General features: G+C 32.6%; 1 protein-coding gene across 9 annotated transcripts; it reads left to right on the top strand.

Annotated features, from left to right (window-relative positions):
- Positions 1-1,023: 1,023 nt before the first annotated feature.
- LOC110659377 (uncharacterized) lies at positions 1,024-18,314 on the top strand. Of its 9 annotated transcripts, none has more exons than XM_021817302.2 (9): positions 1,068-1,180; positions 1,371-1,416; positions 2,480-2,662; positions 4,459-4,564; positions 5,846-6,028; positions 8,375-8,863; positions 9,176-9,259; positions 9,346-9,426; positions 17,985-18,314. In XM_021817302.2, exons 3-8 carry the CDS (start codon positions 2,615-2,617, stop codon positions 9,408-9,410), a joined length of 975 nt encoding a protein of 324 aa, XP_021672994.1. In that variant the 5' UTR covers positions 1,068-1,180; positions 1,371-1,416; positions 2,480-2,614; the 3' UTR covers positions 9,411-9,426; positions 17,985-18,314. The 9 variants fall into 9 exon arrangements, with proteins under 9 accessions (XP_057999952.1, XP_057999954.1, XP_021673014.1 ...); XM_021817316.2 differs by having other exon boundaries at positions 1,072-1,180; positions 2,604-2,662; XM_021817314.2 differs by having other exon boundaries at positions 1,073-1,180; positions 2,485-2,662.
- Positions 18,315-18,524: the final 210 nt, after the last annotated feature.

The following is an 18,524-nucleotide window of genomic DNA, read 5'->3' on the forward strand; positions in this document are numbered from 1 at the left end:
TCAATATTATCATAATTATTATTATTATTTAAAATAAAAATTTTAATGTTATTTTTTTAATATTTTATTTTTCTTTAATCATTTAAATTATATTTAAGATTAATATATATTATAATCTATATAATTAATTAATGAAAAAATAATTTTTTTATAATTTTGATTGCAATTATTATTATTATTACTTAAAATAAAACATAATTTAATAAATTTGACTTGCTAATTATTAATTATCATATTTTTTTTTCCTTGAAGTCGCCACGTGAGGCCTTTTAAGAAAAACTTTATTTCATGAAATTGCCACTTAGCGCCTCTAAAAAAATTAGCTCATTAAGTAATAAAAATCGACCTTTTTTAAATGTTATTATATTAATAATTTATTTTTTCTTTAATTATAATTAATTTATGATATAGTTAATAAAAAAATATTTTTTTATCCTAATATTAGTTGTCATCAATTATTATAATTGTAATTATATAAAAGACTAATATATGCTTTTCTGGTAATTATTTTAAAATATGTTATAATTGTGATTGCCAACATTATCATAATTATTATTATTATTTAAAATAAATATAATCTTTCGCCCATTTAATTGTTCTTCTAAAAAAAATTATTTAGATTGAATTTTATTATCTCAAAACTGTACAATTTTAAGTTTAATCTTCTGGTAGAATTAAAAAAAAAAAATTACAATCCATTATTAAGAATGTTTTTCTTCAATGATGAAATTTAAACGGTTAGATATTTGACTTTTTTAGGAAAAAAATTAGATAAATTTATTATTAAATATATATTATAGTTTTTGTTATTTTAATTAAGTTGAAATTTTTTGAAAATAAATAATATTATTTATATTCTTAAATTTTATAAGATATACATATTTTATATATTTTTATTAAAAAAATTTATAGCGATAAGTTAAAGTTCGGTTTTATCTAATAAAAATAATTTTAAATATTTTGATTTTTTAAATTTCAACTCGAACGGATCTCGGCCATTTATCTAAAATCATCCATTCCGTGCGACCTTGGCCGTCCAAACAACGCTATAAATGCTCCTCTTTCCTTACAATCCCTAGTCCTTCCCCCTTTCGTGACGAACGTTTTCCCTTCCTAACCCTAGATAAGCCAAACCGATGAACCTATGAATCCATACCCTTCGAAGCTTTTGGAAATTTAGGTGAGCTTTCGTTTTTTTTCTTTTTTTAATTTTGATTTTGCGTATTTCATGGGTATTCTGTTGATATATCTTTTATCAATCGTGGATAGTTCGACTATTCTTGATTTGTCTAAAAATTCACTCTGAACTTTGGGAACGTTGATACTGGGATTCTTGATTTCTGGGTTGGTTCTTTTTTCCTCTAATTCAGTAGTGGAAGTCATGAGGAATCAAATTTCAAGGTCTAAAGATCCAAGGTAATCTGGAACTCAAAATCTTTTTTTTTTTAATTTCTATTTTCATCGGTATAGAGGCTTTTTCTCTATTTTTAATTTATAGCTGTGTGATTGACTTTGTTAATCTCTTGCATTTGATTTTTTATTTGTTTCTTTATTTATCTTTTAGATTAATTTGTTTTTAAATTGTAGCAAATGTTCATCTTCGTGATTGTTAAACCTTTTTGTCTTTTGCTCCTATTTGATAACCCACTTATAATGAATTATGGATGTAAATTTTTCTATTTGCTTGTTTCACTTGGTTAAATTGCTTGGCGTTTGGAATTACATGATCATTTCTTTTCTTGGCTTATTTATCTGTTTGTTTAGATGATATTGAGTGAAATTGCACGTCTGCATAGTGTTGAATCATGTTTATTTCTTCAAATTTTGGTTTTATGTACTTTTCCTTGCTCTCTCTGGATGGAACTTCACACAACATGAAGGGAAGAAGCATCCAAGAAATTGAATGTTTATAAGATTTGATGGAACTAGTTTATATTATAAATGAGTTTAAAATGAGTTCAAACAAGCTAAACTCGACTTGTTTACACCCCTAATTTAGATGTATGAAGTCTTATGTCTTGGAATGATGTGGAGTGTAGGGGTGAATAAATGAGGAACAATTTGCTATTTACATGGAATGGAAACTGGTATGCTGGTTCCAATAGTGGATTTTGTGTGGCTTTTCGAGGGGGTATAGATTTGGAGGAATTTTTTATCTGGATTAGATTTTTTCAGTATTGTGATTTAATGTGTTAACATTTTCCTATTTATTTTTTCCCCTCCCACCTTCTTGTTTTTGGTTTTGTTGTGGTGGAGAGTTACTTCCTTATCTCCTATATTAATCTTAGTTATGGCCTTATGATCAGCTACTTGCTTAAGCACTCTTGGATGCCATATTATATGATTAAATCTATATATTTTGTATTATTGATTCAGATAATTTTGATGGAAGCTTTATTTTTTAGAATTCTTTTTCTTTCATTTCCATTTATTTAAATGAATGCTAATTAAGGGTTTTTCTCATTTGTTCTTGCTTCAGTTTAGATTTCTCTTGCATATGATATTTTTAATGCTGAAGGGCATTGTGTGAAGTTTTCTGGATCAACTGTAGACTGTTACAAGTGAATTGCAGTTGCTTTCTTAAATAGCTTTCATTTCTGTAGAATCTCAAGATATGTCGAGTGGACCAGCAAGAAGGGTCTCAACCAAAGATATACAAGTGGTTAGCTGTTGAACTTTGAAATTTTTATAGTTGATGGACTGTCATTACTTGTGTGCTCATTAATTGTGTCATTGCTTTGCTACTGCTATGCAAACATTCTGTGTAAAAAGATTGCATTGTAAAGTAAAAATATGGGCAAGAAAATGGAAAAGAGTGATTAAGATGGGTCAACCTGCACCTTTTTTTTTTGGTCATTTTTAATAGCTCAACAATTCTGACATTATTGATACAAATTGTATGGATGCCAGAGGTAATAATGGCCTTCTTAAGCACCTTATCATTACCAATATAATTCTCCTGGTGCTTTGAACAAAATAGAGCATGTTGCTGCATGACAATGGTTTAGTTGACTTTGGAATTAAGAAGTGCAAGAATATTTGAAAATATTGACCTAAACAATCTCACCATCCTTTAACATTTTTTTTTTTGGGGGGTGAGGGGGAGAGGAAGGTGGTTCTTATGTCCTTTTACATGGCTAGAGTGAAGTGTCTTTTTGTACCTGAGTGGGATTTGATTCTTTAGCAGGGTCCTTTTCAATGAAATTCTGAAATTGATTGTTATTTTTATGGTCTTTCTTAAATAACTAGAAAGTCATTTTTCTTTTCCGGCTACACTCATAGTTAATTAGCTTATACTTAATATTACCATGTTCACCTGACTTCAAATTGTAAAAGAAAAAGCACTCCATTAATATGTGTTTGAATAAGTCCACTATGCCTGGATTCTTCAAAAACAAGGTCATTGTTTTTGGTCTAGTGTTCCTTGATTAATGGATGTACCTGCTTTTATAATTGAGCACCTAGAATTGTTGTTGTCAAGTGCTTGACTTTTATATATATAGCACCTGATGACCTGCATAACCTGCCGCTGGAAAATGTTGCATGTAGGTGTGGGATTTTGATTTTTATCCTTTGGCTCAATTTGCCTTGACCAAGGCGTTCTCGTAAAGTGGGTTGGGCTTGGGATTTACTCTTCCTTGAGCCCTTGCCCAGCAAAAAATTACTTGTATTTTGTTTTCTTTTTAATATTTTTATTCAATTGGGCTAGAATTGTCACTAAAGTAGAATTAATTGGGCCAGTTTTCCCTTTTTTGGTTAGATCTGGATATATATCATAGTTTTGGAGCTTACCACAACTAATATTTGATTAGTGCATTTAGGAATTTTGACTATACTTATCACCAATAGCACTCTATAATTTATCGAATAACATTCAGTTTGGAATAAACCTTCGAATTAGAAATCATTAAAACCATCAATGAAGAATCCAACAGATCCCTTAATTGTGTAAAAGTGTAGAGACAGAGGTATTTTGGGAAAAAAAGGGAAAAAAACTATAATAATCAATTAAATATTGCCCTACTATTTCTTCAATTGAGATTCTTTTGTACATCAATCAATTTGAATCATTTAATGAGGTGGCAAAAAATATGAATACTTTCTTTGCTTTAGATTAGATTGGATTTGATATTGACAATTAATTTAATACTTGCAATGTAAGTCACTTAAGAATTAAGATTAACTTCTGCAGCACAAAATGGCTATGAATGATTGGAGGAGGTAGGTAGAAAACAATATGAGGCACAGTCTTCCTGTTCTAATGACACAATCTCTAGTTCCTTGGAATATCTTCACTCACAATCCTATTAGCTAAAAGTTGTCTCTCACCCACTCTTCTTCTTTAAAGGAGGGAGAGAGTGGATTGGATTTTGTTTTTGTAAGGGTATATTATTATAAACTTTGGTGCACTACGCTATTCTTGGTATTCTTGTGTGGCTTATTGATCCCTGGTTCCAGGTGCAAAATCTGATAGAACGGTGTCTTCAATTGTACATGAACCAGAGGGAAGTTGTCGAAACGTTATTAGCTCAGGCAAAGATAGAGCCAGGTTTCACTGAACTTGGTAACCATTTTTTTAACCTATGCTCTAATGGAAATTCCTTGTTTATCTTAAAAAATTTAATGCACAAGTTTTAAATTGTACTTTTACCTGCCTTGCTATGCAGTCGATGTACATTATAGTTATCAAAGTGATATAATTCAATTCATTTCAGGCACAAGCAAAATAAGCATGCGAATCAAAATTGAACATATGTAAATTATATGATTAGCAACTCAAATTTTAAAATTCTTAACTCAAAATAAACTGGATGCACATTTTCTTTTCTTATCATTTCCACTTTTCTTTAATTGCTCTCTCCTTTCTAAGTTCCTGATTGTTTCTTTTCTCTCCCTCTCTCCCCTGACTCCTCTGTTATTCACGGCTTTCTGCGTTTGTTTGTAGCTGGGACTTTTCAGTTTCCCTCAGGAATCTCATGGTTATACTGAATAGAGCTAGCATTAGGTTACACGTCATCAGCCTTTAGAGCAATTGCCTTTCCAAATGGCCACATAACCATTCAATTCAACATTTGATAAATGTATCATTGTCCAATATACATAACATACCGAATATTATGATGTGAGCTGATTCTTGATTCTCAATTCAATAATTAGGATTTCAATTCTAGATTTGAATCTCAATTTGACAACTGTGCTTTCTAGTCCTTTAATAGTCTTATATGCCGTTTATTGAATTAAATTAGTTACTGGTCCAAGAGTTCATAGATTCAGTCTATTTATGTTTCAAGTTGTAGTAAATTCCTTATTAGCTCAATAGTGTAAAAAGTAAAAAATAAAAAAAATCTGAACTTGGAATTATAATCTCATAATATTATGAATTCAAGTATTTTTAGATGAGAATTACATTGTAACCATATGTTTGAAGATTACTATAAGTAGTCACTCTAATCCTTGCTATCCACAAAATTTATAATTGTAAAGCCATGAAGTCTCTCCCCCCACCAAAAACAAAAAAAACCCCCCAAATCTCTCTCTTGCTCCCTCTATTGAAATCATTATTAGTGAAGGGGGCAATTTCAATTTGTGTTCTTGTTTGACAAATTTAGATGTAGAAATTTTGATTAAACTTGCCTTATAGTCTCAATTGCATGTCTAATATTTGCTGTTCGCAAAAGCTAAACCTGTAAAGCCACAAAATCCTTCCTCCAAATTGATGTTTCTTTTCTTCTCCTCTCTTTCATTCTCTGTATTGATATCATGAGTCTCTAGGTTAGAAGCTGCAACTTCAATTTGTGTGTTCTTGTTCATTCACAAATTGCAACCCTTTTTTTTTTTTTTATAGTTTGGCAAAAGCTTGAAGAAGAAAATCGGGAATTTTTCAAGGCATATTATTTGAGACTGACAGTGAAGCACCAAATAATAGAATTTAACAAGCTGCTTGAGCAACAGGTGCGATTGATGCGTCAGATAAATCCAACCGGAGTTGTTTCAATGCCTACTTCTAATGGATCACATATGCCACCAAGTAAGACTAGTTTTTATGCCCTAGGACATATTTTTTAGGTCAAATTTGTCCAAGTACTTTGATAATGCTTTGCTTTAGCTGAGTTCAGCTGTTAATTTGCTTTCCTTAATATTAATAATGTTTTCATTCGAGATCATTGCCCTTCATGCCAAAATTATTGGTTGGAAAGGGAACAAAAGGTTTATAAGTTGAGATTAAAGGAGAACTGGTCCACCTAAGTTTCTGATGCCCCTGTATGCTGTGTTGACGATGTGTGTAACTGTGTTTGAGTTTCCACGTTAATTACTTTTACAATGATTTTACTGGATGGAAGATATTTTCATTTCTCTCTTGTTATTTTCTATATTCTGATTTTTTCTTTCCTAAGGAAGATTACTAGTTTATTATCATAAAGCTTGTCTATTTCATTACCCTTCCTTTTACTTTTCTGCCGTTCCATATTATCTTTGGGTCTTGTGTTAAGAGCCATGCATTCATTTTGGATCTTTAGAAGTTATTATTATAATTTCTCGCATACATCAATAATCATAGAGCTCCCAATCTTGAATTTTAACTGTTCACATCAGATATGATTGGTAAGGCCATTTCCCCACTTCAAGATTTGGGTGGTAAAAGATGGGAGAATAATTTGGTGAAAATTTTGGAGGTTTTGTAAGGCTTTTCTTCCTCTCTCTAAAATCTTCAGGGTATGGTTTCACATCGTCTGCGTTTTAAAAATAAATTAAAATTCTGTTTAATCTATTGTAGACTTCACTTTTGTTGCATACCTATACAGGTATACTTATATAGTACAGTAGCCAATATTGTTTCCGTTTTTGTTTTGAAATTTTTTTAATCAGTCACTAATTTCTTGCTTCAGCTTTATAGTTTGTATGCATAATCACTTGTTTTTGAATTACTCACACTACATCAATTAACTGTATCAAGAGTTTCCTTTTAAAAAGAAATTGTGGGTAATTTGTAATTTTATCACAAAAGAAGTAGAATGCAGTTCATTTAAGAAATTTGTAGTGGGGATAACCATACCCAAAAAAAGTTTGATAAGATATGGTACATGACTAATTGTCTGCTAAATCTGTGGCATCTAAGGTCCTGTTACATGTATAAAACAGTTATCTGTTTTTCATTTTCCATTTTCTAAGAAAACCCTGGTTTTCGTTTTCCAGGGAAAACACTTTCACTTGTCCATAATAAACATTTTTATAATTCAAAAATTTTTTAAAAATTCATATTTTTAATAATTAAAAAAAAAATCATTATGAAATATAGTAGAAACTTATGTTACTTTTCAAATTTTTAATGTGTTATTCTTTTCTTAGAATATTATGATTAATTTTTTTTTTCTTTGTCAACAACAACAACATTAACAACTAGCGATGTATTTGGTATAAGATTAAAAAATTAAGAGTTAAATGTTATCTTTGTAAAATTTAACCTTTAAAGAGTTTAATTATTAATCTAGTCCCTCCAAAGTTTAAAGATGGCATAAATATTAATGAGATGAAAAGTTAGCCTTTTTTTTTTTTAAATAAATCATTATGAAATATAGTAGAAACTTATGTTACTTTTCAAATTTTTAATGTGTTATTCTTTTCTTAGAATATTATGATTAATTTTTTTTTTCGTTGTCAACAATAACATTAACAACTGGAATGTATTTGGTAGAAGGTTAAAAAATTGAGAGTTAAATGTTATCTTTGTAAAATTTAACCTATAAGGAGTTTAATTATTAAACTAGTCCCTCCAAAGGTTAAAGAGGGCATAAATATTAATGAGATGAAAAGTTATCCTTATTTTTTTTTCTAAGTATGCAAACAACATTAATGAGAGATTAAAAGTTATAAAAGTAATAATTATTGTTATTAACCTCATACCAAACACCTCCTAAGCCTTAATCCCAAACATTAATTTTTTATTATTGTACATAAATATTTATCTAAATAATTATTTAATTTTAGTTATGAAAAACTTATAGTATAATTTTGGTTATAAAAAAAAAAATTGTTACAAAGGAAAATAGTGGAAAAGTAGTTCTCTAAATATTAGTTAAATTTTGGAAAATTTGAATACTCGTTATCCATTTAAAACGTTGGCTCATATGAACATGAAAATTTGTTTTTCAATTTTCGTAGGGAACTTCTCTAGAAAACTGCTTCAGTTCTCTACAAGTGAACAGCGCCTAAATGTCTTGGTTAAATTGCTATCATTTTTTCATTTAGTTCCTATTTGTTGAACCAATGCGTTTAATTTGTCCATTGCATGGCCCCCCAATATGGCATAATTTATTATTCCGGACATGTTATTGTTACTCCATGGTCTTGGCAACTGATTGTACTTTCCGGTCAGTTCACCAGAATTCAGCATGCTATGCCACAGAGCATACAGGACCAGCATTGAAGCCGGAGAACATGCATCATCCATTTGGTTCCAGTATGACTAATGCATTTACCAATGGTGGATCAGCGCTGCACTCAAGTATGCGCACTGCTGTTGATATGTCTGCTCATACCACTAGAATTGATGCCCCTCAAAACATGCTTTCAACACAAGGCCCAAACATGGGTTTGATGCAAGGACTAAATGGGGGAATGATCAAATCTGAATCTGGTTATCCAGGCACTTCCCCTTATATGTTCAGTGCTGATGGCAATGTCCTGGAAGCACGTCCTTCAATTCCAGATGCATCTGTTGCATCTTTCAGTAGTGCAGAATCTAATTCACAAGCTCTGAATGAACCACTTTTGGATGCTGACACTTCTTCATATGGATTTCTGGATCAAATTCCTCAAAGTTTCAGTCTCTCTGATTTGACAGCTCATTTTGCTCAGAGTTCAGGTTTGTTTCCCTCTGTGTGTGCATGTGTGTGTTTGTGGGCGCGTGTTTGTTCAAGCACTGCTCACTAGTGTACTTGCAATGGGGTTATGTTCCCTTCTCTCCCTTTTTTTTTGGGAACCGACCACTTGAACTCAAAAGTCAGCCCATGTTTATATGATGCCTTCAAGTCAGCATTCGGGTTGAATTATGAGCAAGTTGATGGTGCCAAGTTTGAACTTGGTCTCATGTGAATGAAAATTTGGGGAATATTATAGCCAATTTATGAATATTATATTCATGTTTATATTTAACCACTGGTTTAAAATTTTTCAGATATTTTGGAGAACTATCCAAGATCACCCTTCCTTGCATCAGACAATGATAATTTCTTGGATTCTCGTGAGAGAGAACATCAAGGTTAATCTTTTTGTCATTTTTGATATTTTTTGGTTCATCACAAAGCTAATTTCGTGGGAAGCTAATTTCCTGCCCTGCCCCTATAGGAGATAATAAAAGGTTGGACACTATATCAGAAGGTGTGAGTTATGATGACTTTGGAAGCGAATAACCGTAAAATTTCAGTTGTAAGTTCGTTATACTAAATTTTTCTTATGTTAACTGCTGCCATTGATTGATAGATGTGGAAAAATGAATTTTACAAAATTTTAGTTATTCATTTGTTATTGCCTATTCAATAGTTGTCATATTTGGAAACAATAGGATTTCAATTCCATTAAACAAGGAATTCCTCACTACTTATGCTGTAAAAATTTTTAATTTAAATGCACTTAAAATTAAGTGGATCTCATCAGCTCTCTCTCACCTCTCTTAACACAATGTTAGCTCAAAAGCTCCAAAGTTTCAGCATGATTTTCTATATAAATGAAATATGCGCCCAGGTTATTTTCATTTTAGAAAATAGGGCCATATTGTATTAAATTCTATATTTGTCCACATGTAAAATTTTGATTGAATTCCACAATGTACGGAGTGCTAAACAACAAGATTCATTGCAAATGAATTCTACTGTCGGATCATTTGCAAATGAGATGAATTTCTCATAGATTTTTCCCCCTAATGATGCCATGATATTCATCATTTATTAATAGTTATTCCATAATTAGCTTTTTCATGGAATTTATTTCTCCATAGATTATTCTATTATTATTTTTTTCTACAGTTCAGAAGATGTTTGATCTGTAAATAAATTATAACTTTTGCCCTTTAGCATTTTTCTTCACTGATGGGGGAAAAAATTATATTATAGGACTATTAATAATCATGTAGGTCTATAAATATTTAGGGCAGTATGGGAGTCCATACATATTAAAAATATGGTCATGTAGTCTGCAATTGATGATTATTGTATTTCTTTCATTAAAAATAAGTAACTGTAAAAAACTATTTATTTTTGAATCTTTGAAATTCTGTTACCAAATGGGTGATACTTTTTCCAAAATAATTTATTCATGTATGCTACCAGATAAATGTATAACATATATGTAGCGGCATTTTAAGGATAATTTATCATAAGTCTTCGGAAAAACTTGCCTAATAGTACAAGACAGCACGAAAACTATGTTACATAACAGCCTGCACACTTAGTGAAACAGAGGAATAGGGAGAAAGAGAGAGAGAAATAGATGAGAAAATAGATAGATTGGATGAGAAAAGAAATAGATTGGATAAGAGAAGAGAATATTCAAAGATGAGAAAAAAGTATTCTTGTTTATTGATTCTTGGAATAGCCTATTCTAATACATATATACTCTATTTATACACTCCTAACTACTGTAATTGCTTTGACTTTCTCCTAAACAGCTGTAACATCTTTACAACCACTCAACTACTACGCACCACCCTCTCTATTTTACTCCTTCCACATACAATTACTAGTATTCATTACATTCCCTACTCCTTGAAATCATTCTTGGCCTCAAGAATGAATAACGGAGGGTGCAACACTGAAATTATTGATTGTGCACAATAAATCAGAACCAAAATGTCAATCCGTTTCCTTGTCATTGTAATCTTTCTTTCTTTGTCTTCCCCATCTTTCAGATGCATCTTGTTTAAGAATTACAGATGTAATGTTCTTCAAAATTAATTTCTTCTTCTTCAGCCTTCTTGATATCTCCCATTTATCCTCTATGGACATTAGGAACTCACAATAGTAAAACTCACAATCATGGTTCTCTTGAATTAGTAAGCTCCATCCATTCCCATTGCTCCCAGAAATGTTAGGTTTTTGGACTCTAGATTGTGCAGCTTCTAACACTTCTTCCATTCCTAACTGAGGCAAAATCATCCTTTGTGTCATTGAGCAAAGGAATTCCACTTCATGTTTAGCTTCTATTCGCCCCATTGAATAGTCTAGTTGCCTCATATGCACTTTACCGGAGGCTTCAGTAATGTTATCATTCTCAAAACCCTGAGTATTCTCATCATTTGCACCATTAACATCATTCTCAAAACTTGCTCAATGAAATCTTCAAGAATTTGAAATTTTTGCTCCTCCTTTTGAATCGACTTCTTCACATCTCCATAACCATGAATCTTATCATCAAGAAGGACAATTTCCTTCTTAGCAGCACTCTCCTTGGTTTTTCCCAATTCCTGGTCACCCCGATAAACTTCAATTCCATGATTGTTGTCTTCTATATCTTTATCACTCTCCTTCCCAAAAACCTCACTTATACTAGACATGAGGAAGAAAATCCTACTCCAGATGTTGTAATGTTTTCCCTCCGTGTGCAAGGCACAGTTCCAATGCTTCATTAGTAAAGGCTGCAATATTTTCTGTTTTCTTTCCATTTTCTGTAAAACCCCCTGGAATTTGGGATCTCAGCTCCAAATCTTGAAATTGACTTTTGGATTGTGCCTCTTGAAACAATTTATCCCTTCTTTCTATTTGCTTTTCTAACAACTTATCTAATTTTTTTCCACTTTTGATGCAGCAACTCCTCTAAGCGTTCTGTTACTCTTCTTTCAAAAATTTCTAGCATTCTCTTAAAAACCTTTTGTTTCCAAGATGGTACTCCCTGGTTTAATGCTCTGATTGTATTTTCCTTCCAAGAAAATTTGAGAAAGAAAATTTGAGGAAAAAAGTAAAAGAAAATCAGATCTGAGCAGGGATAAGGAATTTATCCTGTAATTGGAAGAAAATCACAGAGAAAGGAAGAAGAAAAATTGTGAAAAGAAGAATAGAGAAGAAATTACAACTCAACTAAGCCTTTATCTCAAAATTTTGGGGTCGGTTATATGGATTCTCTTTCTCCATTCTAAACGATTTTGGGTTAAATCCTTAGAAATATGTAATGCTTCTAGGTCATGTTGTACTACTCTCCTTCAGGTCAGTTTAGGTTTACTCCTTTTCTTTCTATCATCTAACCTAATGTGCTCTACTTATCTAACTGGAGCCTCTGTATGTTTACGTTTCACATGACCAAATTACCTCAATCTCCCATCTCTCAATTTATCTTCTATTGGCACTATTTCTATCTTTTCTCTAATACTCTCATTACGGACTTTATCTAGTTTAGTATGGCCACTCATCCATCTGAACATTCTCATCTCCGCAACTCTTATCTTAGATACATACGACTTCTTCAGTGATCAACACTCACTACCATATAATATGGCCGGTCGTATGGCTGATGGTAAAATTTTCCTTTCAACTTATTAGGAATCTTGCAATCACATAAAACTCCCGTGGCATATCTCCATTTTAACCATCCGACTTTAATTCTATGACTGACATCCTTTTCACATCCCTTATATACTTAAAGGATTGCGCCGAGATATTTAAAGTGATTACTTTGGAACAGTATCACTCCATCCAAACTAACATCCTCTTCGATCTATTTAAAGCCCCTTGACTCTAGAGTATTTCTCCAAAGTTCTTGCTTTCTATTGACTCCTTCTCACGTCTCATCTATCAGAACTATATCATCTGCAAACATCATGCACTGAGGGATATTCTTTTGTATATGTTTCGTCAATTCATTTAAAACTAATGTAAAAAGGTAAGGGCTTACAGTTGAACCTTGGTGTAATCCAACTGAGATAGGAAAATATCGTGTCCCCTCCCATTGTGCTCACAATAGTAGTTGCTCCTATATACATATCTTTCAATACTTGTTTGTACTTAATTGATACTCTCTTTTGTTCTAACACTCTCTATAAGACGTCTCTTGAAACACTATCATAAGCCTTCTTCAAATCTATAAAAATCATGTGTAGATCTTTCTTCACATCTCTATATTTCTTCATCAAACTTTTAATGAGAAAGATCGCTTCCATAGTTGAACAACTGGACATGAAGCCAAATTGATTGGGAGAGAGAGAAGTGTCATGGCGTAGTCGATGTTCCACAACTCTCTCCCACAGCTTTATAGTATGGCTCATGAGTTATTCCTCTATAGTTTGAACAACTCTGTATGTCTCTCTTATTTTTAAAAATAGGTATTAAAATACTCCTCCATTAATCAGACATTTTCTTTGAGTTTAGAATCTTATTTAAAATTTTAATTAACCAAACACTTCCACACTTCAATTGGTATTTCATCGGGTCCACAGGTTTTACCCACTTTCATTCTCTTAAGCGCTTCCCACTTTCGTTCTCTTAAGCGTTTCCTTTACTTTTAAAGATCTAATCCTTTCTAATATAATTCACATTCTTTTCTATTGTTCTATAGTCTATATTCACACTATTATCATTTTGACTATTATTAAAAAGATAATCAAAATAATTTTTCTATCTTTCTTTAATGTCCTATCTTTCACCAACACTTTTCCTTCTTTATCTTTAATGCATCTAACTTGATTGAGATCTTGACATTTCCTCTTCTCCTTGCTAATCTATAAATATCTTTCTCCCCTTCTTTAGTTTCAAGTTTCTCATATAACTTTTGAAAGGCTTGCGCTCTTGCTTGACTAACTGTCTTTTTCGTCTCTTTTTTTGCTATCTTGTACTGTTCATATGCCTCATTATTATTACACTTAGGTAATTTGTTATACCATTTTCTCTCTCTTCACTGCCTTTAGTACTTCTTCATTCCACCACCACCATCTCTCTTTTGATGGTGGTCCATGTCCTCTAGACTCTCCAAATACTTTTCTAGCTACTTCTCTAATCTTTGATTCCATCTGTATCCACATACCATTGGCCTTCACATTCAACTTCCATACTTCGGACTCGATAAACTCATTTTTGAACTGAACTTGCTTTACTCATTTGAACTCTCACCACATTGTTTGAGCTACACTATTTCTTCTAACCTTACTTGAATTGTTTCTAAACTTGACATCCAAGACCACTAACCGATGTTTACTTGTTAAAGCCTCTCTCGGAATGACCTTGCAATCTTTGCATAGAGCTCTATTTGCCTTTCTGGTTAAGAGGAAGTCAATTTGGCTTCTACGTTCTCCACTTTGGAAAGTCACTAAATGTGACTCTCTTTTTATAAAGTAGGTATTTGCTAGTATTAGGTCGTATGTTATAGCAAAATCCAAGATAGATTTTCCCTCCTCATTTCGACTGTCTAAATCAAAACCTTCATGAATATACTCATAACCTTGCCTATCACTTCCTACATGTCCATTCAAATCTTCACCGATAAAAACATTCTCTTCATTCGGTATGCTTTGCATTAGATCATCCAAATTTTCCCAAAATCTTTATTTATCCCCACTATCTAGTTTTATTTGTGAGGCATAAGCACTAATTACATTTATTGTTTCTCCTTCTATTACTAGCTTTACTAGTATAATTCGATCTCCTACTCTTTTCACAGCTATTACAGCATCTTTCAATGTCTTGTATATGATTATGCCTACTCCGTTCTTGTTCCTCTCCTTTCCGGTAAATCACAGTTTGTACCCTGAATTACTTACTTCCTTGCTTTTCTCTCCTACCCATTTAGTCTCCTGAATGCAAGCAATATTCACCCTTCTTTTCAAGGTATCTACAAGCTCCATTAATTTTCCTATAAATGATCCAACATTCCAAGTACCAACCCTAATTCTCCTTCTATCATGTTCCTTACTAATTGATCTCCTTCTATGATATCTTTTATTGTTCTCTATGCCTATCTTGTGTTCTATTTAACTATCTATTCTGCTATCTGTTATATGGACTAGCTTCTTTACCTACACCCGTCCATGATGTGGGAACCCTTGCTCAATTAACAGCACCCCCAGGCGTTAGCATGGCGCGTCGCTTTCGGTGAACGCCCTACACCTTTGCATATTTCTCACTACACTCGGGCTCTGATGTAGCGCGTTGTAAGTAGAGGACGCTCTAACGTTTATATCATTTAAATACATATCATAAAGTGTGACAATTTTTACGCTTGTTGTCACCTACCGCAACCCTCCTCTATTCGGGCTTGAGACTGGCTAAACACAAACTACTTAAGCGGAGTTAAAGAAGAAATTACAAAAAGAAAGAAAATATTTTGTAGAGAAGGAAGAAAGATGGAGAGGAAAGAAAGATATTTTTTTTTTGGTTATTTCATATGTTTCTTGAATTTGATAAAAAGGTCTTGATTTGGAAACCCTAACTGGGCAGAAATTGAAAATAGGGAAATTGAGAAGAATTTGATAGGGGAAAAGAGAATAAGGCAGCTTGCAAGAGAGAAGAACGAGAGAGGAAGAAAATTTTCAAGAATTTCAAGAAACAGGTTCCTTGAAATGCTGGAAATAAGAAATTAAAGAAGGGAATAGAAGAAAGAGCCAAAAAGTGAGAAGAAAAAAGAATTTGATTCAAGAATTTCAAGAAAGAAAGAAAAAAGAAGAAAATGAGGTGAGAAAGGGTAGAAATTTCAGGGAGAGAGGAAGAAGAAAAGGAATAGAGGGAAAGAAGGGAGGAGGAAGACAGAAGAGCAGAGAAAAACCTGTAATTCTGGAATTTTGGAAGACTCCCATGAATCTTCCTAGAGTTGTAACTCCAACAGAAAATAATGGAAGCAAACCCAGCTCAGATCAAGGCTCTGATACCAAATTGTTGCATAACAGCCTGCACACTTAGTGAAACAAAGGAATAGAGAGAGAGAGAGAGAGAAATAGATGAGAAAAGAAATAGATTAGATTTGATGAAAAGAGGAGAATATTCAAAGATGAGAGAAAAGTGTTCTTGTTTATTGATTCTTGGAATAGCCTATTCTATTTCTAATACATATACTCTATTTATACACTCCTAACTACTGTAACTGCTTTGACTTTCTCCTAAACCGCTGTAACATCTTTACAACTACTCAACTACTACACACTACCCTCACTATTTGACTCTTTTCACATACAATTGCAAACCTTATTCTCCTTTCTAGTATTCATTGCAAACTACTTGCCAAGGAAATAAGCTTTCAACATATAATTCTGATATCAATTGGGGAAGAGATATAAGGTGGGTTGATATAATTAATTTAGATTTTAATCCATGAAATTCTTGTTTCTTAATTGTTAAGAAAATACTTAAAAAGGAGACGTTATAGAGTTTTGTATGATGTCTTCAAAATACATAAGCTAGTTGAAATCATTTGCACAAACAACCACTGGGATGAATTTTGTACTTCAGTTTGTTCTTTTGATTAATTTAACAGTAGCTGCTTGATAACAAACTCGACTCAATTTAACTAAGCCTTTATCCCAAAAATTTGGGGTCGACTACATTGATTCGCTTTCTCAACTCTAAACGATTTTGGGTTAAATCCTCAAAAATGTGTAATGCTTCTAGGTCATGTTATACTACTCTCATTCAAGTCAATTTAGGTCTTATCCCTTTTTTTCTTTCTATCCTTTAACCTAATGTGCTCTACTTGTCTAACTGGAGCCTCCGTATGTTTACGCTTGACATGACCAAACCGCCTCAATCTCCCTCATCTCAACTTATCCTCAATTGGCACCACTCCTACCTTTTCTCTAATACTCTTATTATGGACTTAGACGCATACGACTCCTTAAGTGCCAAACACTCACTACTATATAACATAGCAGGTCGTATGGCTGTACGGTAAAATTTTCCTTTCAATTTATTGTAAATCTTGCGATCACATAAAACTCCCGTGACACGTCTCCATTTCAACCATCCGGCTTTAATCTTGTGACTAACATCCTCCTCATATCCCTCATTCACTTAAAGTACTGAGCCGAGATATTTAAAATGATTACTTTGGGACAGTATCACTCCGTCCAAATTGACTCCTTCCCTATCACCAATTTGGCCTTCACTAAACTTGCAATGCATGTATTCTGTTTTCGTTCTACTTAACTTGAAGCCATTTGACTCTAGAGTACTTCTCCAAAGCTCTAGGTTTGTATTGACTAATTCTCGTGTCTCATTTATCAGAACTATATCATCTGCAAACATCATGCATCAAGGAAATACTCTCTTGTATATGTTTCGTCAATTCATCTAAAATTAATGTAAAAAGGTAAGGGCTTATAATTGATTCTTGGTGTAATCCAATTGAGATCAGAAAATCTCGTGTCCCCTTCCACTATGCTCACAATAGTAGTTGCTCCTTCATACATATTTTTCAACACTTGTATTTCATACATATTTTTCAACACTTGTATGTACTTAATAGATACTCTCTCTTGTTCTAATAAGACATCTCTCAGAACACTATCATAAGCTATCTCCAAATCAATAAAAAACCATGTGTAGATCTTTCTTTACATCTTTATATTTCTCTATCAAGCTTCTAATGAGAAAGATCGCTTCCATAGTTGAACGACCAGGCATGAAGCCAAATTGATTGAGAGAGGTAGAAGTATCATGATGTAGGCGATGCTCTATAACTCTCTATCACAATTTCATAGTGTGGCTCATGAGTTTAATTCCTCTATAGTTTGAGCAACCAGCTTGTTAACAAACATATAGATAAATTTATTTATGTTCAAAATTCGTTTCAGTGGGGGCTTATATAATTCTCCAAACCTGATGGGATGGCTTTTGTAGTTTAAGGACGGACATTGTAATTAACACAATAATTATTTTTTTAAAAGGAGTATTGATATAAGTTGTGTTACCTGTTAAATGCATCTTTTAGCTGTTCCATATAACCCTGTGATGACACGCTTATTTAACACTGCCTCCTCTTGATTTTATTTATAGTAGTTCTGCTCTTCGCCACTGCAGGTCCAACTGTGCCCCTTGGTTAGGAGGTTTGTATATAGAATTTTAGAAGGGAAGAAACTTCAGATGTAGAACTCTATGGAAGGTATCGATTGGTGTGTAAAATTTTCCTGGTTAGAATTATAGCATATGACAGCTTGACATTAGGATTGTTTAGGATGAAAAGTATCGAAATGATACGACACAGATCTCTCTTCTTTCTTCCCATCATGATTAGGATGGAATCCTAAGGTTGGTTGTGGAAAGTGAAACAGAATTTTGCATTTTGGTGTGATGATAAAGCTGTTCTTGTTGATAGTTTGTGTTTTAATATGGAAATTCTGCTTATGTTTACTGATGATTGCATATTGGATTCTAATCTTCTGTATATAATTGTATGTCTGCTGATACTTGGGAAGACATTTATTATCCATTAAACTATCTTTAACGCTTGCTGGTACTAGTAGTTGACACTTTAAATTCTTTGGGCAATTGACCAAAAGAATTCAAACTTCATTTCCATTTTTTTTTTCCCCTAATACATTTATTTATCAACAATTTGTC

This window comes from Hevea brasiliensis, chromosome 3 (genome assembly GCF_030052815.1).
Source record: "Hevea brasiliensis isolate MT/VB/25A 57/8 chromosome 3, ASM3005281v1, whole genome shotgun sequence".
NCBI lineage: Eukaryota > Viridiplantae > Streptophyta > Magnoliopsida > Malpighiales > Euphorbiaceae > Hevea > Hevea brasiliensis.

What these genes read in the sequence shown, in the direction of transcription:
- LOC110659377 (XM_021817322.2), top strand. Translation starts at nt 2,615, where the DNA reads ATGTCGAGTGGACCAGCAAGAAGGGTCTCAACCAAAGATATACAAGTG. An exon ending in CAACCAAAGATATACAAGTG is followed by an intron (nt 2,663 to 4,458) that starts GTTAGCTGTTGA and finishes CCCTGGTTCCAG; the next exon opens with GTGCAAAATCTGATAGAACG. An exon ending in GCCAGGTTTCACTGAACTTG is followed by an intron (nt 4,565 to 5,845) that starts GTAACCATTTTT and finishes TTTTTTTTATAG; the next exon opens with TTTGGCAAAAGCTTGAAGAA.